The sequence below is a fragment of the Bombyx mori genome, chromosome 5 (assembly GCF_030269925.1).
Source record: "Bombyx mori chromosome 5, ASM3026992v2".
Taxonomy (NCBI): domain Eukaryota; kingdom Metazoa; phylum Arthropoda; class Insecta; order Lepidoptera; family Bombycidae; genus Bombyx; species Bombyx mori.
The window spans coordinates 5,550,557-5,578,318 of NC_085111.1; the positions used below are offsets into that span (position 1 = coordinate 5,550,557).

General features: G+C 36.3%; 1 protein-coding gene and 1 long non-coding RNA gene across 2 annotated transcripts in view; one reads left to right on the forward strand and one right to left on the reverse strand.

Annotated features, from left to right (window-relative positions):
- Nucleotides 1-2: 2 nt before the first annotated feature.
- The window catches only part of LOC101738766 (microspherule protein 1), a 30,961-nt gene continuing 3,201 nt past the window's right edge, over nucleotides 3-27,762 (reverse strand). Inside the window, exons 6-8 of the mRNA XM_004932306.3 lie at nucleotides 25,102-25,255; nucleotides 2,189-2,404; nucleotides 3-131 (exon numbers count right to left, since the gene is read on the reverse strand). Of these exons, the coding sequence (XP_004932363.1) occupies nucleotides 42-131; nucleotides 2,189-2,404; nucleotides 25,102-25,255 (460 nt within the window). The 3' untranslated portion in view covers nucleotides 3-41. The remainder of the gene's footprint in view (nucleotides 132-2,188; nucleotides 2,405-25,101; nucleotides 25,256-27,762) is intronic.
- On the forward strand, nucleotides 3,381-23,513 carry LOC134198887 (uncharacterized). The gene is made up of 2 exons (XR_009973157.1): nucleotides 3,381-8,661; nucleotides 9,569-23,513. It is a non-coding gene; the product is annotated as an uncharacterized LOC134198887 (long non-coding RNA).

Genomic DNA, 27,762 nt, shown 5'->3' on the forward strand with positions numbered 1-27,762 from the left:
TGTTTTATTTTGAATAATTTATTTATTTGTAATTCGAGCTTTCATACAGGTATAGTAACTTTAACGGCTTCTTGACGTATTGCACTGATGAGATCTTGGTTGACGAGAAAAACGAAGCGTAGTGCCGCGATCTGTAACAAAGATCGAAGAAAACAAATTTAGTTTAAAAAAAAAACCAAATTACATACTCGCTCTTTACGTCAATGCTTATAAAGTTGACTAAGCAAGGTGACGTCTGAAAATAAGACGAGTTAGCACTTCCTCGTTCTCGCTTCCGCGCTTCTCGTGTGAATCTTGACACCGGCTCGGAATCGCGACCCACTAAAATTCAGCGAGAAACGCGGCGGACACTTATAGGAAAAATGCGGGAAATGTGATCTGATTCAGTATTTAAGTTTCAAAGAAACAAAGTAAGGTAAACCACGTATAATCGAAACCAACATACTTTATTTTTTTATTGCTTAGATGAGTGGACGAGCTCACAGCCCACCTGGTGCTAAGTGGTTACTGGGGCCCATAGACATCTACAACGTAAATGCGCCACCTACCTAAGTTCTAAATATAGTTACAACGGCTGCACCACCCTTCAAACCGAAACGCATTACTGCTTCACGGCAGAAAATAGGCAGGGTGGTGGTACCTACCTGTACGGACTCACAAGAGGTCCTACCACCAGTAATTACGCAAATTATAATTTTGCGGGTTTGATTTTTATTACACGAGGTTATTCCTTCACCGTGGAAGTCAATCGTGAACATTTGTTTAGTACGTATTTCATTAGAAAAATTGGTACCCGCCTGGGATTCGAACACCGTTGCAACGCTTCAACACAAATGCACCGGACGTCTTATCCTTTAGGCCACGACGACATGTACCCTTAAATACATGTTACGTACATTATTTTGAGAAAAACTTCAAAATGAAATGGTACGTGCGGTGTAGAACGAATGACATTGTATAATGAACAGAATAATGTGTCAAGGATAGGAAAACTAGTATCCTAATGCAATTGGGACTTCAAATTAATTGTCTCTATGTCACGCAAATTTCATTACGCCGTCTGTATGCCCTGGCCAACCATTGTCGGGCCAGAGACAGTCTAGTATACAGATCTATAAAAAAAACAGTGGTTTTTCCCAGTTTTGTATGTGATACTTTTAAAAACACCGACAAAAAAAACTAATTTTTTTTTAAAATAAAACAACAGAATAATTATAATATTAATAGTACTATTATGACTAACAAAACCAACATTTCTGTTTTCCGACGAATGTCATCCGTATTTTCACAGAGCATTTACATAATTGTAAGGTCAGTGAGATTGTTTAATAAAATGAAGGCAATTTTTTTTGCTTGAAACTAAATTTTTCGTTGAGTTATATAAACAAATAAAACTCATGACGTTTATCTTATAATTATTACGAGTATAACAAGTCGGAAGTTAGCATGTAGGAAGGAACATCGCGTCACACCTTATGAGCCATTGACTAACAGCTTATCTATCCATTTACATCAACGAAATTAATGAGTCTAAAACCAATAAATTTCACCTCCGCTCCGAGGCGTATAAGTTGTAGAATGTAATACGAACCTGGGGCTCAACTAATTTTAAGGGTTTAGTGAAGCCCACATACATACATTCTAAAGTGAATACTGATCTATATCCAAATTGAGACTTAACTTAAGAAGTGAAACGAGAAATATAACGGTTACCAGCGCAAACTTCCAAGATAGACAGACATTTTATTACTGCCGACAGTGGAAGATGTATTTTTTTAATAACAAAATGAACGAGAAAATCAATGAAAGTTTAAATGAAAAATACAATACTAGCATTAAAATATAGTTAAATATAGAAATTCAGTCGTGTGGTGGCGTTATTATTGTATTCACGGACCATAAAATTGTTTTCTAGTCGTCACAACCATATAAAATTCTATATTAGCATTTCACCATTATTATTATGTATTTACAACAAAAGTTGAATGCGTTATTGTGAATATTTATTTCAAATAATAAAACGGAAAGCGAGTATAGTAGTAGATTCGATTTTTTAATGATATTTTTCCGTCGATGTCCTCCATCAGCGCGATAAGGTATCGATTCAGATTCCTAAATTATTGATTATATTAGAAGAACAATTCCATAAATCATTAATGCAACATGCATATCTGAAATCCTCGCTTACCTCAATTACACTATTGTGATTCAGCTTGACTTTATTTCCCTGCAAAACGGGACGTCCGTCAACAAATATAGGGCGTTTTCCTTCAGAGGACATGAAGAATTCACCACTGTTACGGAGACGGATTGTTGCTTGTTTTCTAGATACCTTCGCGGCGGGACCTTCCAAACTTAAGTCGACGTCAATGGGGTGATCTCGTGTGCTACGGCCAACGGCAATCTGGAAAGAAATCATAGCTCAAGATACTTCGAACTAAACCATATCTAAATTACAGCCTGTTTTTAGAGTTAGATAAAAAATTGCATTGTATCGTCTTTCCTAATCAAGCAATTAAGTTTAAGATTATTTTTATTATTCAATTAAGTTAAGAATCATGTAAATGCTATAATTTTTTAAATGATCTTAGCAGTAGCAGCTAGTAGTAGCCCGCATGACATTACCATTATCCTGTTTATGCTGCAAAGGATTTACGCGTTCCGGTTTGAAGAGTGGCATAGTGGTTATGCAATTAAGATTTCGACCTCATGTCTTGAGGTGAGTAGCGGTATTAACGGTGTGGTGTCTATTAGCTTCGGTAACTCACACCAGCGTGAGGTACCTCATGCTTGTAATGACTTTATTCGCTAATTTAAAAAAAAAGGAATATTTAAAGTAAAGGTAATTAAAACTGTCTGAGGCGCGGGATCAAAGGTCGCTGTGACGTGAGGCAACATCCGCTAATTGCGATTTATTTAACGTTGTGAGTTCACTAAATTGATTATTTATTAGGAAGGCGAAAATCGGCAAACTAATATTGTTATCGGTTACTTTGTGCCCTATATTTAAGCTAATACTAGCTAATTGATATGTAAAGAAGTACTTGAAAATATTAACCTACATTAGAAGAAAGGGAACGACCGAACCTCCGAATATTTTTTATAGTACATTTAAAAATAATATTTTATTCAATAAAAGTGACCTTCGATATGAAAACAAATTATTTAAATGAATGACGTCCAAAGGTTTATCGGCCCAAGTTATTTTATAGTTATTATTTGTACATGTGCCTATTAAAATACATGCTTAAGACATACAAACGTATATATTATCAATGTTATTTTACTTGATAATGAAGAAGAATTATATTACTCAATAACAGGTGCTTATTAATACGCAGTTATTTAAATGTTTCGAATAACAGTAAAATATTACCCACACAAATACTACTGTGCCTAGAACGCTGATTGTTTTAATTTTTTTTTCCTGCTTCAGCGTGTCTGTCCCCTTATGCCAGTTTATCGTTACATCTGAGACACCGTGTATTTACGCCAACACACAGCCAATACGCCAATACGCCAATGTCCGAGGGCGCCAAGGATGGCTGAGCGTCCGTTTCATCACCATTCGCATTCAGTAAAAACGAGTTCATTGTAATAAAAATCCTCACAAGTATAAGGTAATTTCGTTCTGAATGACGACTCTGTCCACATGTCGCTCTTTTATACTATTTTTGATTCTAGATAAAACATTCCATGGTTTCGATAACAATCAGTATCTTAAAATTATAATGGTCTTTCTCTACGACGGCGTCATTATTTTAATTATTCACATTCAGAAATTTTAATACAGACAATCAAGTAGGTATTGAAACTTTTGTTTCTTTTTTGGGTTAGCTAAAACTTGGTTGATTCTTTGCTAGTGACGGTCAACAGACATCAGAATCGCCTTCTCTCGGCAACCGGACAAAACTTTAACAGTGTCTCATCTTTTTTTCCCTACCTAGTCATTTGTGCCGTAAGGGGGCTACTATTCCCATTACGTGCGGACGGATAAGTGAGCTCACGCGACTCGACCTGGAAGACCTTACTAATACTAGCCATAGCAAGAGCAATGCTTCGCTGAATCTACCACCGCTTTTTCTTCTTTGGTTTTGTCCACGAAAAATCTTTCTCAAGTAGGCGAGAACCTTTCACGAAATTATTTCCTATTCCGATGTTTTTTATACGTGGTACAAGAAAATTAAAAATAATCGCGATCCACGTAATCAGCGTATTTTATCAACGTTACATGCACACACGCAATGTAATACAAATAAAAACAGATGTTACGTGGCAGTCTGTTGACGCAGGAGGGCTGATTCAACTATCTTTACTTTGGGTTGTGGGATCATAAAGCTTTAATTTATTAAAATACCGAATATTTAATGTTTAGTTATGAAAATGAATATTTAATATGGGTTAGATTTTATCCGTTTTGGGTACGGTTATCTTGCACTGTATAGATGACTTCGTTATTTTAAATTTAAAGGTTATTTTTTTATTGCATACTTAGGTTAATGAACTCACGGTGCTCCGGTCAATCGAAGCCGTCGGAGCACCATGGTTCCTGAGGAACGGGGATCTCTACGATGACCTGAAACTCGACTCTGTCAATAACTATCTACATTGCGCCATTTCGAGAAGGCGACACGACATGAGAACCCTCTTGTCGTGGCCGCTGGAAACTACATACCCGATCCTGTAAACCGAATGGTAAACAGTCGACGTCGCCCAAAGCACGTCATTATGGATCCTCCCGATCCATTAACGGTGCTTTTACCAAAAGCACCGGTCACCGTCCTCGTCGAACCCGTCGCTTGCGACGAAGGGCTCGACGAGGGAATTAACCCATAGACACAGCCCACTGAGTTTCTCGCCGGATCTTCTTAGTGGGTCACGTTTCCAATCCGGTTGCATGTTCTGCGAAGCACTGGTCTTGCTAGGGCCAGTGTTAGGAACACCCGGTTTGAGTCCCGTGAGCTCACATACATGTCAAGGAAAAGCTGATATAGCCTCTCAAGGCTATCAGCATAGGTAGGATAAAAAAAATGACGGTGCACCTCGTGGTAAATCGTTACAAAAGCTTCTATAAGATTCTTTATTCTATAAAATTGTCAACAATTTTGTCAAAACAATTTTGAGGCACGAGCTCTAAGTCTCATCTAGATTTCTTTCCTACCTATTCTGTGGTAGCCTAAGGGGCTATTCCATATACGCGCAGCCAGGTAGTTGGGCTCACGGACTCATGGGAGTCCTAACACAAGGCGTAGCAAGAGCAGTACTTCGCTATAACCGGATCGGAATCGCGACCCACTGAGAAGATCCGTTAAAAAGCTCAGTGGGTTGTGTCTATCGGTTAATAGACTCGTCGAGCTCTTCGTCGTTATCGACGAGGGCGGTGATCTGGATTGTATAATGGCTATCCTACCCTTCAAACCACAATCGATGATTGCTTTGCCGCAAAAATAGACATGACCCGTGCGGGCTTACATGTCATCTTACCCAACAGTAAAATATAAATTATTTGTCGCCAGATTGAGACTAATAATATAATCGAAGACTTCTCATAACATCGTCTCGTTTCCGAACAATCATTATAAATTTAAATTAATATTTTGTAATCAACAAATTCTGTGACATGTTTTGTTTTGATTACAATTATTATTATAAGATCATCATCAAAGGTCATCGAACTCATTTGACCTATTCATTATGTGATCGGTTGTTGTATTTATCTGAAACAATATTTCATAAAATAAGTGTTTTGAATTATATTCTTGAATGTACCTACGCGTTTAATGTGTTATTAACAAAACGAGATAGAGTTGTTGACACATTAATCGAGCAGATAAGCTTATCAGTTCTCTTTTTACTACTTCCATTATGTGCGTTCTGTATTTGAACTAATTATTTACACAAATGATACTGTCAGTTTATTTTCGGTGTAAATTTACAACAGTCGCAATTGTAAGCGATTTCCATTTGTACGATTCGATTTTAATTTGTAAACGTGTTGTTTTTCGTATTTTTGTTTTTTTCGAACAGAGGCCGCCGGGTTCAGCTGTTCAAGGCTTATCGAACGACGTAAATTAAATTAACGATTAATTGTTTTCGCTGAGTTTTCTACACGAGTGCCCGATCGGTAGTACGCGGAAATTTTTTAATGCAAGATCGTCGATTAATATTCGTTCTCGGAAAAGCTAGTGTGCGCCGATAGTAAAATAACGTGATCACGTTTCGTGCAATTTCATAGGCTATCAAAATCACTTGAATGTATATAGCTGTTGGACGTCATCTAATCCAATACGAGTAATGTGGTCCAAGTCTCAATTGTATAGTAAAATGGGGCGTGCACTTCTTCGTGGCCCAAAAAAACAGGACGATGGTATTATTTACCCGTGCGACCTCGCAGAAGCGCCGTGTAATTATCAGTAATTATGCAAATTTATAATTCTGCGGGTTTCATTTTTTAAACACGATTTTATTTATTAGCCGCTAAATGGTACTTGGTAATTTGTCATTTGTCCACTGATGCTTTAAAATCTATATAAATATTACATTACCTCGATTTTGCATTCGAAAAAATAATAATTACAATATGGCGTTTAAGCGAACAAGCAGCCAATAGGGAATATGCATGTGACTCTAAAATGGAAAAAACATTTTTATTTGTAATTTTGATTGCTAAAAAACATACCTATACAATTATTTTTGAAATTTATCATAATTTAATAGCGAAATCGTCAAGAATTGACTTTATTCAAATTCCCTCGCAAATTTCTAAAACGCAACGCTATTGGTGGAACAAAATGTGACGTCAAACTACACTGTCAACAGTGTCAACAAGATGTTTGTATGGTTTCTAGTGATGTGTATCATATGTTTCATGTTAAGTTAATAAATAATAAATGCCCAGTGTTAAATTTTTACATTCTCGTGTAGAAAGACTCACAATGATTGTAACCCGTTTTGTCAAAGCACAATCAGATAATCTTCCTAAAATAGACGTGTTTATGATGAGCACCTATTTCGCATCTAATTCGGATTTTACGTCTGCTGAATTCAGAGAAGTGAAAGCTGTTTTTATTGATAGGTATATATCTATTCATAGGTATATATATCTTATAAATATATACCTATGTATTATACATTGAGAAAATCTTTAAACTAAGTTATATTTTCGTCGAGGTTTGTAAACAAAACGAGCATGTGCAGTTAATTAAGTAAAAAAGATTCTGATATGTATTTTATTACTTTCTTATTTCTTTACTTACATTAAAATGATCTTCACAACAGTATAAATAGCTCAAACAGAATACACTGTTTCTTTTCATAGCCTTACACCACTTTTTTCTTATATCTGCATGTTTCGGCAAAGGAAATATACTTTGTCAGGTGCAGTTTTGATATTATTTGGGCAGAAATGAACGGCACAATATTTATAAGAAGTTTTCATTGGCTTTTCCATGGTTTCCATTTTTATCACTTACTTTTTTAACTTTGTGAACTTTTCGCTCCGTTGTTGACATCGAATTCGTCTGTAACCTGACGTCACTTTTTTTTCCTACCTAAGCTGATAGATAGCCTTGAGAGGCTGGCTATATCAGCGGAACCTTAACTAGTAGATGAGCTCACGGGCTCAAACCTAACGACGTTGCTAACACGAACCCTAGCAAGAGCCGTGCTTCGCAGAATCTACCACCGGATCGGAAACGCGACCCACTGAGACGATCCAGCGAGAAACTCTGTGTGCTGTGTCTGAGACGTCACAGAAAAAGCGTGCCAAAATGACCGTGTTTCAATCGCCACAAAATGATAGATATTTTAATTTAAAAAAAAATGCCTAATTGTTTTTATTACGGATGAGTTATATTTATTTTTTATTGCCATTGTAGGCAGACGAGCATACGGTCCACCTGATGGTAAGTGGTCACCGTCGCTCATGGACGTCAGCAATGCCAGGGGCAGAGCCAAGCCGCTGCCTACCAGCCAGGCCGCTGTTCTTATCAATAATGCCCACAAAAAAACGAATTAAGCACTGTAATTAATTAATTTATGAAATGAAATACTTTTTTTTTTATTGCTGTGATGTGTGGACGAGCTCACAGCCCACTTGGTGTTAAGTGGTTACTGGAGCCCATAGACATCTACAACGTAAATGCGCCACACACCTTGAGATATAGTTCTAAGGTCTCAGTATAGTCACAACGGCTGCCCCGCCCTTCAAACCGAAACGCATTACTGCTTCACGGCATAAATAGGCGGGGTGGTGGTACCCACCCGTGCGGACTCACAAGAAGTCCTACCACCAGTATGACAACAGTAACAATCGAATATTAATTATTCGTCAAAACAATAATATTCTACCTATGCACACGTATGTATGTAATGTGTTCAAACTATTGTAACATCGCAGCTGTTGAAATTGAAACTCGCTTATCAACCATCCTTGAAGCCAATACATAACAGAGTACATATATGAGTACGAACGTTCACAAGTCACAATACATTATTAGTACTAGTACTTAACCAGTAATTATTTTATGAGCAATTAAGAATTTAATTTAATTTAATTTCTTAAAATAATTCGCATTTAAACAAAGTAAACATTTATAGAGATACGAAAAAAATTCGTCACGGAAACTTTTTCTATTCTGTAATTACGTAATTGAAAACATGGTAAGTGTTACCCCGGTTGATAATATTTTTCAAATTTAAGCTAGATTTATTTGCATCTGTACAGTTCGAATGCGTTCAATATACTAACGCAGTAATTATATAATGCTAATTATACACAAAATTATTCAATGCTTCAAGGCGACTTCATTGATAGCCAGCCACATGCAGCTTATGATAAACCTGGATGTCTTCATGCGAAAATCATAAAACCTTTTTCGTGTGTGTGTGTGTTTAATTTTATTCTTTACATACAGACTACTTCACAACAATAATGTTATTTTGTACGAACGACAGTGACGTATAATACGGTGAAATAATGTTGTATCAACTTGTGTAACAACGCAAACAAATAAGTCAAATGTACAATTTGAGCGTGTATTTTGTTGGTTATCTCTTTGTAGAATAATTAACCGATTAAAAAAGTTGACATTTCTAATCGTGAAATTAAATGAAGATATTCTTTTTTAACTTCAAAAACTTATAAAATTTATTTTCAATGGAAATGTTCGATTAAGATTTCAAACAATTCTAAAGTGTTACGATCTGAATAATTCAACAAGCATGATGGATTCGCACACCCCTAATTCATAAATATACATTTTTCGATGGAGCGCCTGAAGGAGCTCACGATCCAATCGGTTATAAGATGTTACCAAATCCCAATAACATCACAACGTCAATGTCGTCACCCTTATATATATACCTTATACATAGGTTTAAATCTAAATTGTTAAAATGGTTTAAATAAAAATTACATAATGGCTATCCGAAATCCCAACCTTTAAGCCGCGACGCATAACTGCTAGGCGGCAGAAAAAGTAGGATGGTTGTAACTACCTGTGCTAGTTTAAAATATGCCATACGTCCAGTAAATTTTAGTTGGCGATCCGATTTGTATAATACACAGAAAACGCCGCTACCCATTTTTTCGGCGAGTTCCTTAGTCGCCTTTTACGACACTCACAAGAAGAAATCGGGTGGGTGCTAGTCTAAGCCGCACACGTCTTGGAGAAGCTCGCACTTACGTAACGCAGGCAAGTGTACGGGAAACCTTTTCCAAAACAGGAGTAACCAAATAATTTACTAGTTATCTTTAATAATAATAAAGTACCACGAAATAAACGTAATCCAGTACTTTGTTTATTTAAGTTTTTTATATTGGCAACGGTAGCTTGAACAGTCCTCAGGTATTTTAATATGTTAAATTCTGTTGCAGTTATAAAAAAAAAACATTAGTAAAAAAAACATTTTTATGTTTTTGTGTGTCAGTAAACACCAGCACATCCGCAATAACATCTGACCTACTTGTCAAGAATTGTTCACTTTAGTCCCAGTATGCGAATTGAATCGATTTTCTAACACGAATACAGCAAATAATGCACAGTCCGCACAACATACATACTTAGGTACACATACACGAGAACTGCAAACAACTGTCAAACACGAAACTAAACTATCAACCTTTATATAGGTTCCATAATTCAATTTACTTAAATAGCATAAATATCATATTTAAAAAAATCGAATAGTTTAAATGACTCTCTATTAATTGTTCTTGATGGATGTTAACTTGAAGTAATATTGAAAATAATCATACACTTCAAAAAAAAAAAAGAAATGAAACTGAGAAAAGCAGACGACATTTCAACCTAGAATGAGGTGTGTTTTCATAAAACAAAAGAGTCTTAATAGAAGTCACCTTTGATATTATCAATACATACGAACGTACAAATCAATTATTTAAACATTCACACGAAAACAATGAAAGTCAACGAAGCATTGGAAATGTTTTAACAATTTAATGATTGTTTTGTGCATATCATTTTATTATTGACGTACTTGGCGTTCTCAAGTTTTACCGAGCACTGAAGACATTAACATACAAAACGTATAAGTACACACTCAAACAAATTAATAATTTAAAAATGTTTCAATATAGTCTCGTCTAATGTACAGTATTGAAAAAATCAAGAAATCATCGAAGTATTCGGTTAAATTATTATTATCTTCTTTGTAATTTATATTTATCATTGAAATAATTTATAATCTCTTTAGTATTAAGATTACAATTTAAAGTTTGATTCGTTTGATTTACAACTGTATAAAGTCATCTTAAAGATATTGAACACTTGGAAACTGTTTAATCAGTGTTTCGATATTTTGTATATACATTTACAAGTATCTAGTCCCGAATTCATTTTGAAATATAGTTTGTATATAAATATTAAAAAATTTTTTTTTTTATAATAGAACGCATGTAGAATTGGCCAACCAACATGCATATGTATTGGCCATGCGTTATCATTTAGTCTTACCTAAGATTTTCGGGTTTCGGTTTTAGGTAATAATATTAGGTTGTTATTTATTTAGATTCTAGTCAAAATATTGTCAAGCGAAATAAATAATGTCCGTGTCTTTAGAAAATTTACATTTTGTTAATTAAACATTATATTATAACACTAACCAGTTGTTTGTAACATTCGTTTAAACGTCTTTTGACTGTGTTTGCGCCTACAAAACTAATAAAGTAATTATTATTATTTAACGGCCGTCTGGTGTAGTGGTAAGTGACATGGTCACTACACAAGGGGGTCGCGGGTTCGAATCCCGCCAAGGGAAGATATTTGTATGATAAATATAAATGTATTTTCCAGGGTTATGGATGTATATTAAATATATGTACATATGTGTATAATAAAAATCTTACATTTATATCCGTTGTCTGGTACCTGTAACACAAGTTCTTTACGAACTTATCACGGGACCAGTTAACGTGGCGTGATTGTTAGTAAATATTTATTTATTCTCAAACCGAATAAATGAGCGTTTGTACAGTGAGGACAAATCCAACAAAAAGTATACGATAGTGTAGTTAAATGAACTCCAAGTAGATTACCGATTTCTTTTATTATTTAAAAAACCGTCTTATCTTACCTTTTCAAATTGAGAAGTGCCTTACAGTGAAATTTTTAGTCGTCGTATCGAACGTGTATTTTTTCGATGTCAACAATATGAGTGAACACGGCTAACTCAATTAGCATTACGTTCATGGAAAATGTGTTGTGTGTCGCATTGCTCTAATATAAAACCGTTATGTGTAGACAAATCATTTGTACGACGACCGTTCATTTCGTCGTGTATCTTTTAAATTGAGAACAATTTTTTTTTTGTTTTGGTCAAAATGGCCTGTTTATTAGAAAATTTTTAAATGTAATTTTAAAAGCAAACGGATAGACTATTCTCTTCCACGTAATCACTGTGGTTATCGCCGTAATTCTATGAACACATCTATATAATGGGTCTATTAATAGAACAAGACAGTTCAGGACCTTTTTCTCTTGTCATTCCAATTTTTTTGTGTAGTACTTACCGATAATCTTATTTTTAATAACCGACTTCAAAAAAGAGGAGGTTCTCAATTCGACTGTATGTTCTTTTTTATGTTTGTTACCTCATAACTTTTGACTGGGTGAATCGATTTTGATGATGCTTTTTTTATTAGAAAACTGACGCTTCCCGTGTGATCCCATTTCAATTTAGTCCTATTCTGATAATGGTATCGATGAGAAAACCATATTATAATAAGTCTTAAATTTGCATTAAGTACGTGCGCGACAAATAGCTCAATAGCTTAATATCACGCCGATTTCGATAATTATTGTTTTAGTGTATATTAATTTGTTTTGGAATATCTTTTTTTTCTATTTGATGTCGGTTCTTGTTAAAGCATGTTAATTTTTTTATTGATAAAAGCTACGACTATACTTTTATGACAATATTTCGTTAGCAACTAAACAAAAAAGTCGGTTGATAAACAGAGGAGTAAATGGAACCTAATTAGCTAACTATTTTGGCTTAGATTATTGTCAATTATTTACGAAAGTTTAAGCACGAATAAGGTAAGATTTAAATTTATGTTTAGTATTTTGTTATTTATAGTGTTTTTGATTAATAAAATCCATAAATAATATTGTAAATTTGAAAGTATATTTGTTTGTGTGTTTCTTTGCCCTTCTTTCATGTTGAAACGATACAACGGATTGATATAATTTTTTTAAAGTGGTAGTATTAAGTCAGTCTGCCTTTTATCCCGAAAAAACATTTCATTCTCACGGGAAACTTTTTTTTTTATTGCTCTTTATAGTCAGACGAGCATACGGCCCACCTGATGGTGAGTGGTTACCGTCGCCCATGGACTTAAGCAATGCCAGGGACAGAGCCAAGCCGCTGTCTACCGTTTACTACTCTCCACAAGCCTCGTTTGAAGTTTTTTTTTTTTCCTACCTAAGCTGGTAGCCTGGAGCGGCTATTCCAGCGTAACCGTGGCTAGTAGGTGAGCTCACGGGGCTCAAACCTGACGACGATGCTAACACGAACCCTAGCAAGACCCGTGCTTCGTAGAATCTACCACCGGATCGGAAACGCGACCCACTGAGAAGATCCGGCGAGAAACTCAGTGGGCTGTGTCTGGGAGTTAATTTACTCGTCGAGCCCTTTGTCGCAAGCGACGGGTTCGACGAGAACGGTGACCGGTGCTTGAAGTACCTAAAAGCACCGTTAGTGGATCGGGAGGATCCGAGATGACGTGTCGTTTGAAGAAAGACATGTCAAACTACAAATATACTCAAAGTACAAACTACACTGACACTTTTTTCCTTTTTTTCCACACGCGAGCGAATCCGGGCCGAAGTAAGAACTTTAAACTCTTTTTAAATCTCTAAAGTTTTATGAACATCTTTCGGTCAATATGAATTTACCCAGCTTATTTATCTTATCTTGGATTTTTTTGGCGTTCCCAGATACTTCGACCTTTGCAAGTTTATTATGTCCTTCTTCTGCCCTCTACTCCATATCTCCTAAACACCGCCCGCATGAGTCTTGCATTAGCGTTTGAGATAAGAGTATATACCGATTTACTATATACCAAAACGCGGCTAACAACATAATTTCTAAATATAAAAAACTTTGCTGGTGGTAGAACCTTTTATGAGGCCGCGCGGGTAGGTACCACCACCCTATTTCTGCCGTGAAGCAGTAAAGCGTTTCGGTTTGAAGGGTGGGGCAGCCGCTATAACTATACTTGAGACCTTAGAATTTATATCTCAAGGTGGGTGGCGCATTTACGTCATAGATGTCTATGAGCTCCAGTAACCACATAACACCAGGTGGGCTGTGAGCTCGTCCACCCATCTAAGCAATAAAAAATAAAAAAACCTCAACCAGGGTTGCGGTGGCCACAGTTTATCAAGTGAGTGAAATTGGTACTAACAAAAAAAAAACCTAAAAAGTGTTCTAAGCAAACACTTGCAAAACGTGAGTATATATTGTCGGGGCGAAACATTAAGTTCCATTGGTATCATAAAAAAAAGAACCATAAAGAAGGTAGACAGATTAGATTGCTCCTAACATCCTACCCGCAGTCTTCAGTCCGCGCCGAAATATGCGGAACTCATTAAAACTAAAAATCGTGGTTGGAACCCACTTTGGTATAGGACTTATAATTGACTATATTAGTATTTATCATATGAAACCCAATTCTGATATTTGAGCTGGTAAATAATTTTTAAATAAATAAGTAGTCATGTTCGTAATCAAACAATCCGTAAACGGTATAATAATGTTAAAATAATTAAGTTTCGGTACGTTTTTACATCGTGCGATCTTATCAATCGTTCGTGAATGTATTTAACATCAGATAACGATTGCTATACGACATACATGAGTTTTTTAAACATGTAAATTGTGGATATTTTATCGTGTGTTGTGATGTATTCGGATTCCGGTTACTAAGTAACAAAGTCATCGTGGCGACTTCCACTTCGGCAGTCAAAGTAAATGATTTCACACCACAGTATTATTATTAATTGACAAAATTATCTCGAGAAGTTTTTGTGTAAAACTGACAAAGTCACAGCCCATATAATAAGTTTTTATGTTCTATGCGACCAAGGTATGTTATCTGTGCAATGGCGACATCGGAGATTATGACGCATCTAGTGGTTGATTCGTACAAGTTTACTCTTATCCTATTTAGCATGTCCCTGCTTAACCTTTTCAACCCATTGAACGGGCAGACTAGTTCACGGCTCATCGAAGTAGTTACCGGAGTCCATACGGTATATGAAGGACACGAAAAATATATTTAATACTATGCAAAATAAAAATATAAGAAAACTTTTCTAATGTTTTTTTTTTATTGCTTAGATAGGTGGACGAGCTCACAGCCCATCTGGTGTTAAGTGGTTACTGAAGCCCATAGACATTCACAACGTAAATGCGCCACCCACCTTGAGATATAAGTTCTAAGGTCTCAAGTATAGTTACAATGTCTCTTTAGTGTAGGGAAAGTAATAAATTCTTAAACTGTCATTAATAATTGAATGAGGTATTCAAGAGTGGACGATGGTGGTTTTTTTTATTTTTATTATTGCTTAGATGGGTGAACGAGCTCACAGCCCACCTGGTGTTAAGTAGTTACTGGAGCCCATAGCCATCCACAACGTAAATGCGCCACCCACCTTGAGATACAAGTTCTAAGGTCTCATGTATAGTTACAGCGGCTGCCCCACCCTTCAAACCGAAAGGCATTACTGCTTCACGGCAGAAATAGGCAGGGTGGTGGTACCCACACGTGCGGACTCACAAGAGGTCCTACCACCAGTAATTACGCAAATTATAATTTTGCGGGTTTCATTTTTATTACACGATGTTATTCCTTCACCGTGGAAGTCAATCGTGAACATTTGTTGAGTACGTATTTCATTAGAAAAATTGGTACCCGCCTGCGGGATTCGAACACCGGTGCATCGCTTCAACACGAATGCAGCGGACGTCTTATCCGTTAGGCCACGACGACTTCAAAATCGACTTCACGACGACTTCAAAATCTAATCTGCCTTCGACGAGAATTCGATTCGATTATCACTCAGTTCGACGTGTTAATTCTAGAAACGACGATGTTTAGTGACGTTTGTTTTCTTTTGGGATTCGAAGCGTCGGGTGCAATGACGCACAAATCCCAAATAAAAAGAGCTCTAATGAAAAGAACTAATTTAAAAAAGCTACAGTAAGAATAAGCCTCATTCTTAATTTCACGCATAATTTCTGTTCGTGTTTTTAATTTACTATTCTCGAGATTTTCATTTATCATTAAAAAATCCTTTCACAACGAGCATGTAGAAATGCAATCAAATTTCATTGCTTCATTAAATCGTTCGTAATTAATTATGACTGTGTAAAAATAATCAGTTTAAAAATTGAAATAAAAATAAATCGATTTGAAACTAACGTTAACTTTAAGTCCGTAATTATAATTGAATCTTAAACGGCAATTAATCTCGGGTTCTCCCGATAAGCCCCTTCAGAAGATTCAGTAAATAACCGCCAAATTACTGACACTTTATTTTGTCTCGTCTCATTGCTTTTCATTTAATTTAATCACAATTGATTAACGTCTCGAATAAATCAACTTCATCTCATTCCGCTTCATATCAATTTTCATATAATAAAATATGTATGTATACAATAATTGAAGATTTTTATGAAGGCAACACTGGTAGCAATGATATCGCAAGAAGCCAGTTGCCATACTGAAAAAAGAAGAAGATGCTGTAACCGCGCCACCGCCACCTTCGGTCAACAATAGTAACTGTTGATCGAAGACCGCCACACCGCCTAACAGCCTGGCCACGGGACATTCGCCGATGCGAATATTCGCGCGGTGCGAACGGCGAAGCGTCTAGCGACTAAAACAAGCGCATAGAAATGTACCTAACAAGCCACGCGCACCGGCGACCGGCGAAGCGACCGGCGAAATGTACCGAGCGAATCGCGCGATGCGGCGGGCGAGCAAAACAAATGCATGAATACGGACGGCGCGAGCCACGGAGTCGAGCGGTAGTCGCGGCGAATAGTGCAGTGATTAAATGAGTTTAGTTGTTTTCGCCGCGAAAAATTAACGCCGAAATTTTTATATTTTTTATTTATTTTTTATTTTATATTTTTAAAGTCGTCGTGGCCTAACGGACGTCCGGTGCAATCGTGTTGAGCGATGCACCGGTGTTCGAATATCAGGCGGGTACCAATTTTTGTAATGAAATACGTACTCAACAACACTCAACGTTCACGATTGATTTCCACGGTGAAGGAATAACATCGTGTGATAAAAATGAAATCTTCAAAATAATAATTTGCGTAATTACTGGTGGTAGGACCTCTTGTGAGTCTACACGGGTGGGTACTACCACCCTGCCTATTTCTGCCGTGAAGTAGTAATGCGTTTCGGTTTGAAGGGTGAGGCAGCCATTATAACTATACTTGAGACCTTAGAACTTATATCTCAAGGTGGGTGGCGCATTTACGTTGTGGATGTCTATGGGCTCCAGTAACCACTTAACACAAGGTGGGCTGTGAGCTCGTCCACCCATCTAAGCAATAAAAAAATAAAATAGCTGAAATACTAGCTAGACCAGCTATTTGGAAGTCTAGCCACCCAAAGTATTTCTCGTACTTCTTGTGGAATTCTCCATCTATAGGTATACTCCGATTCTTATTCAAATCATGTACTTCACAATCTTTTCCAAATAATAGGTCCTGAACCAAAAAACTATTAATTTGTAAGCAATATCGAGATAATTTCGATATAGACATTTCGCTGTCGGACTTCCTTACTAGTCGCGGCGGCGAACGTGAGTACCCGTGGCCTGCAAACGGTGCTACGCGAATGGTCGCCTCGCCCACCGCTTCGCTGTTCGCACCGCCGATCCCCGTGGCCAGGCCGTAACTGTGTAGAGTAAGCTGAACGCGTTCACAGCAGCTCACCACCTGATAACGTTTCCGATGTTGTGTCTTGTCCATTGCTTCTCGGTCGGCGGCTCCATATAGTTTTGTTTGTAGCATGACTCAAAAATGTCGAATATCTTGAGCATAATTCAAATATATCCCACTACCTTATTCTCTTCTCTTATAATGATAAAAAAACTGTATTGGATTCACCATCTCCTTTTTTTTCTTGCTTCAACATTCTATGTAACTATACAATTTTGTAACTAACATTTCCTTAGTACATCTACTGTCCGTAAATACGTATTTTCTTATTAAAACGTGACGCAAATTTCCGTACCTAGCAATGTATTTCAAAAGTTAAAGCATAATATGTCAAACCTAATAACCATAAATTAACACAAGCAATGAAAATGCAAAGAAGTGGTAGAAGAATTCGTGCGCGAAGTAAATCAAATGAGTTTTCATTTCGTTCGAGAAAGTATCAAACCAAACTATTGCGTTCGCTTCGCGTTAATTCTAGATTTTTATATTTCGCGCGTATAGTTTCGCGCCGGCTGTAAAACGAAGACGATAATGATATTTTCGCGCCAAATCACGTCACGTTATGGAGAGCTTGTAAAATGGCGGAATGCACCAACTCTAATAATATAATGTAACTACAAGTTATATTTACAAAAACACAATATTTATAGCTTATATATTTCGAAGGGTAAATACAATTTAAACGTAAATAAATATTAATCAAGTTTTTTACCGTTGAGGTGGGTAAAATAACACATGATTTTTTTGTTTATACATGATCCTTTACTTTAGGTATTTTGGCCACAGGTGATATTAGTTAATATAAATATGTATCTAATGTGATTGAAATATACCAAGTTACTAAAATGCTCTTCTCACTGCTATCGATCCATCGGTCAAGTATAATTATAATTCCATCATCTATTGACATGTTCGTGTATTTATGAATTCCATTGAATTCAACAACAATGACCGTGTTATACGCCGGTGTTGTGTAAATATAACAGTGTTTGGTAGTAGTAGGTACTTGTCGATTCTCAAAACATAGCCATGTTCGAGTGTTTTATAAAATTTCGAGTTCGTCAGAGTATTAGAAATTACTTACTTCAGTGCCATAAGATTGAATTTGAATTTGAACAATACCGACAATAATATTAATAACACATTAGTAGCACATATTTTAATGACATACGGTCATCTGGTCCCAAACTAGGATTCTCTATACAATGGGAACTAGATACTGATATACATACTAATATACGTTTAAATAAATAAACAAATACTAAATACCCGAACAAAAAGGAAACAAATATGTTCGTAACATGAATGTATGCCCGATGTGAGAATCGAACCCAACGCCCCTGGGCTTAGCAATCGTCAATTACTATGCCACCAAGTCAGATAATAGATGACATAATACAAGAACAAACAATTACCATACACTTGAAATTACACAAACGAGATTATTTCATTTCGTTAAGACGAAGTTAAAGAGATTCCACTCGAGAAACATTGTAAGTTACGTATGAGTCGTTTATTATCAAAGGTGGCAATCTGTGCATTTGGACAAAAAAATGTTATTGATATGTCAATACAGATTGATTTGAATATAATCATCTCCTTCAAAGAATACGGTTCAAAACCTGCATTTAATAAAGGTTAATACTTAACCTGTTATTTATCTAAGATGTCGTTCAGAAGAGTTTTGTGACTGCCAATGGAATACAAAGTCAATAATTCGTTTTTCTGATTTACCAATAATTGTCCAAAAGTCACATTGCCGGCTTTGATAATAGTCGACGCGTATTTCGTTTAGTATACCAAATGAAATATATCAATACGATGTGATCAAACAGCGGAAATTGTTCTAAACAAACATTAGACTAACTAAACTAAACATGCTAGACTAAGAAGAAACTTTATAATTTGCGGTTTTACTCAACAAACAGCAACGTGACAACAATTCCTTTCGAATTAAATTCAAAGTCGAGTGCTCGAAACGACAAGGTTACTGTTATTTGGTTACCGTTCATTATCGAAATAAAAAAGAGTTATATAAAAAAATTCTTCAAAACATTGAGAACATAAATATTTTAGTGAGACTAAACAAAATAATTGAATTTCTTTTTACTGTGCATTAAAAGCTCATGCTACTGGCAACGAACACTCATGATTAAAATCAAAAGACATACGTTAGGAACACAGAGCAAAGAACTACAGACGTAAAGTCCAAAATGTTATCGATAAATAAATTCAGTACCGAATATCAGTTGTAAACGGCTTAAGCCAATCTAAATTAGTAGCAGTATCGATAAAAGACGATAATAACGATAACGTTGTGTACGAAGACATTTAATAAGGCGATTAAAAAAATGATAAGATTTAACACTTTAAAAATTTTCATACCAAGTGTATGAGCATAAAGTCACTTCATGATTATGTATAGAAAGATCGATATTCAAACGAGGGAAAATTTTAGATTGTGATATATGTGTTATACTTCGTACACGCGACAACATGATTGACCGTGTCATTAGGGTTCGATTTGTCCTTGACGAACGTGTCATGGCCTGACACGAATAACAGAAATAAGTGAGTATCATACGATCGATATAAGTAGATATCGTTTTTAGTGTGATTGGAATTAAGTTTGAATTTAAACGTATAGAATTTTGCTGCAGGAGAAGACGCTGTGAATGGACCAATGCGTTTTGGCTCTTCCTGGAGCAATAATGCAAGTCAATAAATTTACTTTCCACGGGGAGTTATCCGGTCGTCGAATTTAGTTATGGAGGATTCGCACTTCCCAATGATTGCAAGATTTCCAGATAATCCTGGTTTATACAAACATAGCATTTCGTAAAATACACCTGTGTAATTTTAAGTTAGTATAAGACACAGCTTCTCTTGTTGAGAAGTAGAGCTACTGCTCAACTTCTAGGCATGCTGACGACTCGAAAGACTCAGTGAGATAATCGTAAGGGTAGACAACGGTGAAGTGGGTTCTGTGAGGTAAAAGGTTATTCTTTCTCTTTCTTATAGCGCTTGTTGATTAAGAGTTAAGCTGTATATGGAAGGATCAGAAAACGGAAATTCCCTATCCTGACGATAGTTTGCAGCCTTGTCAGTCCCCAAACAGGTGTAACTTTAGCTATCATCCTTGGGTGCGGAGTTTTCAGTCGGCCCTAGCGTCTGGAGTTTCCGAAAGTAGATCTGAAGGCTCCTGTATCATGTGGATAGGCGTGTGAAGGTACCGTTGCTGTTCCGGTGTACCTGAGCTGTTACTGTACTGTAGTTACCTGTTACTGATTCTCAATACTGAAAACTCTCAACTTAAGCCTCCGGCTTTTGTTTGATAAATTCAAAATACGTTTTCTTCACAACAGTGGAAATATTATAAAGATTACTATCGTTACTTTTGAACAAAAGTTTCGGATATAGCTAATAGATCAATAATATGGTAAGACACGACGCGTTGCATTTCTTATTTTTCATCATTACCGTTTTAAAAACACCGCCAAATATGCTAAAGTCATCAAATTGCGATAGATGAGAAAGTGAAGATGAGCGTAACGCATTGATTGAGTTGTAGCCCATCAAACAAAAACCTGCATCAAAGGATGTTAAATTATGAAACCAGCACTTTAATAAAAAATCAGTATCATTACTGCTGATCAAAAATAAATCGTTTACGGTAAGCAGAAACGCTAATCGTAATACATGGCTTGGCTCTGCCCCTGGCATTGTTGACCTCCACGAGCGACGGTAACCACTCACCATCAGGTGGGCCGTATGCTTGTCAGCCTCAACATAGAATAAAAAAAAATTGTAACTAAACCCTGGAGAAAAAACTTGCCACAATGACAAGTTATGATCAAAAGAAGAGACTAGTCAGTTTTTAATAAGTTTGCTTTCGTCTTACCAAATGGTAACTCGTAAAGCTTTTTTTCCCTTACCTGATCACTGGTAACCTAAGAGACTATTCCAGCTACTTACGAACTGAAAGTATTGTATAAGGTATTTAATCTACAGATTTTGAGATCAACCTAGACAGTTACGGCGAATGGCAGCTGTCAGCCATTATAAATATTATAATTGCAAACGAATACGACCAAGCTAGCCAATATTGCACAACAGAGCCCATCATATTTTATTCTAAAAATTTCTCAATTACTCAATGTATTTATTTTGACCTCGCTCCAATAAAATTGAAATTCACTCTTTTCGGTATATACACAATATTTTTAGGAAAACATCAAATGCCAGCCAGTTAAAACGATATTTAAAGAGATTACAATAATAACATATAAGGCCGCCGTTTTAAAATACTGGCCATTTGAAACGTAATTTATCTATCGCTGGCAATCAATTCTAAATTCAAATGAATTTTATTTAAAAAATATGGAATTCTATTTTCAAATCAGTCATTTGTTTATTGATTAGTGTTTTGTTTTCTCTACATTTGTATGTTTTTCATCGAAATGGACGTGATAATAATAGGAGTAATTATGGAAAACGAGTTCCGTCGCGTTAGCAATACGGGACAAACGACTCACAACATTAAATACGTGTATAGTGTGTGAACACTAAAAACGAACGCACGACTCATTATTGGCTTGAACGATTCCGACATGGAACTTTTGATCTAAAAAATTATCTCCGTGGTCGCTCGAAAACTAAAGTCAACAACGATTAAAAGCGGTAGTTGAAGCTCACGATACTCAATCTACAAAAGACCATCTCTAAACCAGTGGCGTAGCCAGGGAGCGGGCAAAAGAGGGGCTTCGTCATGCGGGCGCTACACACAAAGGGGCGCCAAATGACCAGTGGTCAAAAATTGCTGGATACCGCAGATTGAGGGGAATCGGGACCCTTTCCAAATCCAACACAAATTTTCAATGGTTTTTTTAGGGTAAATACAAATAGAATTGAGATTAAAACGGTTCCAGAGGCTTACATTTTTATATACGACTAGCGACCCGCCCTCGCTTCGCTTCGGAAACATTAAATTTTATTATTGATAGCTAAATCCCGCGATGTTACCCGCGGTTATTGTCTTACCGCGGGTGAAGCCGCGGGGCGAAGCTAGTCTAAAAGAAGTAGCCTAAGTTACTCCTTATATCATCAGCTACCTATCAGTGAAAGTCCCATCAAAATCGGTTCAGCCGTTCCAGAGATTAGCCGGAACAAACAGAAAGACAGACAGACAAACAAAAATTGTAAAAAATGTTATTTTGGTGTATGTACCGTATATATATATTCATATGCATGTAGTATAAAAAGAGGCTATTTCAATATTACAAACAGACACTCCAATTTTATTTATATGTATAGATGTGTTATTATACATAGTTCATTACGAAATGTACACAAAAACTGAAAAAACTAGCTTGACCCGATTCACCTTGGCTTTGGGGTGAATCAGGTTACGTTTGGGGACAATACTTTTTCGATAGGGCTGGCACTGGCACTATTTAGTTGTTAGTTAGGTACCTAACTTTAGGTAATTAACTTTTTGGAGTTTACTCCTTTAGAATCGATTTACATATATAGGCCCGGGGTATGAAAATTATGGGGACCAAAATCGTACTAGCATGTCACACGAAATGCGTTATGCGCCTGATTGCGCATGTCACACGAAATGCGTTATCGCAGGTGACGCCGGGCTGCTGCGCCGGCAGTCCGCCACAAAGCCTCGTACTGATCGCGCGTTTCTCTCATTATTGTATTTTCATATATTGGAGTTTACTCCTTTAGAATCGATTTACATATATAGGCCCGGGGTATGAAAATTATGGGGACCAAAATCGTACTAGCATGTCACACGAAATGCGTTATGCGCCTGATTGCGCATGTCACACGAAATGCGTTATCGCAGGTGACGCCGGGCTGCTGCGCCGGCAGTCCGCCACAAAGCCTCGTACTGATCGCGCGTTTCTCTCATTATTGTATTTTCATATATTTGTTAGTCGTTTGTTTTGTGTCTCGTTAATTTGTTAATAATCTGTAGTGTATCGTGTTGTCGTAATATAGAACTATTTCTCGTATTGTTTCGTTTAATTTTTTATATCCAGTAAACTCCAGTCGTGCGTCGGAGCGGACACACACACTTTTTTTATTTGTTAGTCGTTTGTTTTGTGTCTCGTTAATTTGTTAATAATCTGTAGTGTATCGTGTTGTCGTAATATAGAACTATTTCTCGTATTGTTTCGTTTAATTTTTTATATCCAGTAAACTCCAGTCGTGCGTCGGAGCGGACACACACACTTTTTTTAATATCCATAATGAATTATAAAACTTTGATGACTAAATTAAACTATTCAATATATAAAAGGCATTTTCAGTTCAACAAAGTTAAATCTAACAACTCATCAAAACGATTGTGACATCCCAAATTTGTCCTTATTCTAACACGTCTCTATTCCCCCCATATCTACTGTAATTTTTAATATTATAATTGATTATCGGAAAATATTTTTTAAATTTAGTGCCAGTAATTGGCTAGTGGCAGAAATAGTAATTACAATAACCACTACCCTGGCAAAGACGCATCAATACTGTATTGTGTGCATATTTTGATTGATAGAAATAAAAATATTACCTAATAAAAAATTTACTCTCACTTTATGTATACTAAACGATAATTTCATAGGTAAAGACTATTAAAATATTATAAATATTTGAGCAAAGTACTAAATGATTTTTTTTTAGTTCTAATTCTAGTAATTCTGATAATTGTAGCCGGATTCTAGTCCTACCATGGCATATTTATTAGTAGCATTGTAAACCGGCCTAAACCTATTAAACAAGAACAAAATTTATAATAAGGTTTTGTCAAAAATCTCTTATTTTAACAAAAATCTATTTTATAAGAACATTATTTGTGATTCTTGCCACATTAAGCTAAGCGTCCACAGGTCGGTATCGTACGCATCGGACGCATCGCATTTAACGGATCGTAGTATTCTTTGTATAGAAAGTCATACAAGTGCGTCCACTGATCGGCATTGTACGGATCGCACATCGGCAATGCCGACACCGATGCTCCGAGAGGCAACTTTTGCGATGCGTGCCGATGACGTCATACGGAATGCCGACCAGTGGACGCACCCCTCGCGCTCGCGCCGCGTCATCCGCCATTTGTGGATGGATGTCAACAAGAAAATTGAATTTAGCTTGAGCTTTGAGACATCCGAAAATATTGGAAAAACTTGATGTCATCATTTAACAGATCAGGAAATAGTGCGTGGTATTCTCCATGTTCCGATCTCTTCTTGAATATATCGTGTATCCAGATATTATGTTTTCTTTTTTTAGATGTTCCTGTATTTTCTTCTTCTTCAGCTAACAAACAAGCAATAATGACAAATAATTGTTCGCTTTCCTCCATTCTCACAAACACAGCTCGATCACTAAGAAAATCCGAATGAAACTGGCATCGGCAATCCGATTGCTGGTACTTGCGTCAGCAATCCGATCGCTGCCGATACAGTGGACGCAGTATGAAAAAATAATGCGATTGATGCGATGCGTCCGATGCGCACGATACCGACCTGTGGACGCTTAGCTTTAGACGAATACGAATGTCGCGGGAATTGAGTTACTGAAGCTCCTAATATAGTTTGAGCACCTTACCTCTCTGGACCTCATTAAATATCGAACTAGACGACCACGGAGAACTGCCAGTGTGTTCTTGTCAAGTTCAACATTACCACCAGCCACCGACTGTACCAACACTTGCCACCGAGACAATGAATTTTCCAGTAGACGTATATTTTTCTTCTCAATTCTAAAAGCATTTTAGAAAATTATTCTACTTAAAAAGAGAAATAGTAGGATAATATAAATTAATGAAATTAAAGAAATTGAAATAAAAGGAAAGCTTTTAGCCCAGTGGATTTTGTGGGCTTATATCTAGGGTCGGCAGACTAAAGCACATAAGTCAAAATTTTCAGTTTATTTTTTATTACATCATCGGTTTACATTTTGCTCAACACACAATCTGACTAAAGCACATAAATCAAACTCAAGTATTTCATGGCGTATTCAAGCGGCGTTCTGTATCAACCTTATTAAATCCTAATATAATCAAACGAACTAAAAAACATAACTGGACTTATGTTCTAAGGAACACCATAAGTACAAAGTTATTAACGTAAGAAGTCTGACTTATGTTATAAAGAACATCAAAATGTAACATTTCTTTAGAGAAAGTGGTTACTTAAAAATATTTATAACGTAAACAATACTTCGGTAAGTGGTTTTAATTTACTAATGTTGTCGATTGTGCACAGTTTGTTGGTTAGTTGTGTTAGTTAGTTGTGTGTGAGTGCTTAAATATTTTAATTATTTAAGATGAATATTCAAAGATGCAAGAAATTAGTTGAAATGGCGTTATCCACTCATCTGGAAAGCAATGAAGGTATATTTTCACATATCTTCAAAATTATGATTTGCAAATTACGTAATTATATCATTATAAATAGATGATTGTTTTGTCCTTTTTTAGAAAATGTAAATCAACAGTCGATTTTGAACACAGAGAACCTAGTGGTAGACGATCCTATACCGTCGACATCATCAGGTCAAGTCAGTAGTTTAACATACCATCCTGTACTTGACTTCTCTAGTGATGATTCTGTACGAGATCCATGTTATGAATTACCGAGACTTTCAACCACATCAAGTTCAAGTACTTGTGATGAAATTTCAATTAATCCTAATGTGTCTCCAAAAAAGAGTATACGTACTATAAAAAGAGAAAAAAAATTAAAACGTAACTTAGGACAGGCATACAAAACATTAAAAGGAAAATGTATATCAGATCGTACTATGAAAGAGCTACCTGTTTGCAGAATGAAATGTAAAGAACGTATACCATTAACTGATAGGCATGCCATATTTACAGAATATTGGCAAATGGGGTCATATGCAAAAAGATCTGCATACATGGCGTCTTTAATGGAAATTAAAGATAAATCTACGCAAAGAATACGAGCTATTGAACCTGAAAAGCAAAAGCTTAGAATGAAGACATATAAATACTTTTTTACTGTGCATGGTAAACGTGAACCTGTCTGCCGAGGATGTTTAATGAAAACTTTAGATGAAAGTGACAATTTTATAAAGACAGTTGCTATGAAAAGGAGATCATCCATAGGGGGTACTCAAACTGATGACATGCGAGGGAAAACAATTCCTAAGCATAAGATATCAAACGAAAAACGCCTAGAAATTAAGACACATATCATGTCATTTCCGTCATACGAAAGTCACTATACGAGAAAGTCTACATCAAAGAAGTATTTGCCATCTCACTTAACAATGCAAAAGATGTTTGAGTTATTTTGTCAAGATCGGAATAATCCACCTTCAATCAAAATCTATAGTCAGGAATTTCACAAATTAGGACTTTCATTTAAAAAACTGCGTGTCGATACTTGTTACACTTGTGACAAGTTTAAGATGCAGATACAGTTGTGTCAAGAGGAATCTGTTAAAATCGATCTCATACTTCAACATGATAACCACAAAACGCTAGCTGATCAAGCCTATGACATGAAACGAGCTGACACGCTAAGGTGCAAGAATGATGACACGTTACAGGTGTACACATTTGATTTACAGCAGTGTTTGCCAACACCAGCTCTAAGTTCTTCTGTAGCCTTTTATAAACGGCAATTATGGACGTTCAATTTAACTGTCCACGACAACAAAACTGGTAAAGCTGTTTGCTATGTGTGGCACGAGGCGGTAGCAGCTCGGGGAGCTAACCAAATCGCTTCTTGTATTTACAAGCACTTAGAAACATCCGTATCTGATAATACGAAACATGTAATTTTTTACTCGGATACATGCGGTGGGCAAAATAGGAATTCCCATGTCAGTTGTATGTTTACTTGGGTATTGCAAAAACATCGAGCTATCAAAACAATTGACCACAAATTTATGATACCTGGCCATAGCCATTTAGAAGTAGATACCGATCATGGCATCATAGAAAAAAAAAAGAAGAAAACGGAATTACAGGTATTTCATCCACATGATTGGATACAGTTGATCCGGTCTAGCAGCAAAAAGTTTAAGGTTGTTGAAATGAAAAATACAGACTTTTATGACTTTTCATCCCTCCTCAAAAGTGCTTTAGTTTTAAGAAATAAAGATACCGATGGGCGGCAGTTTAAATGGCTGGAAAAAAGATGGCTACGCTATGAGCAAGAATTTGGCGTTCTCACTTATAAAGACACCCTGAATATAGATTCGCCTTTTTCTACCTTTAACTATAAAAGAAGAGGG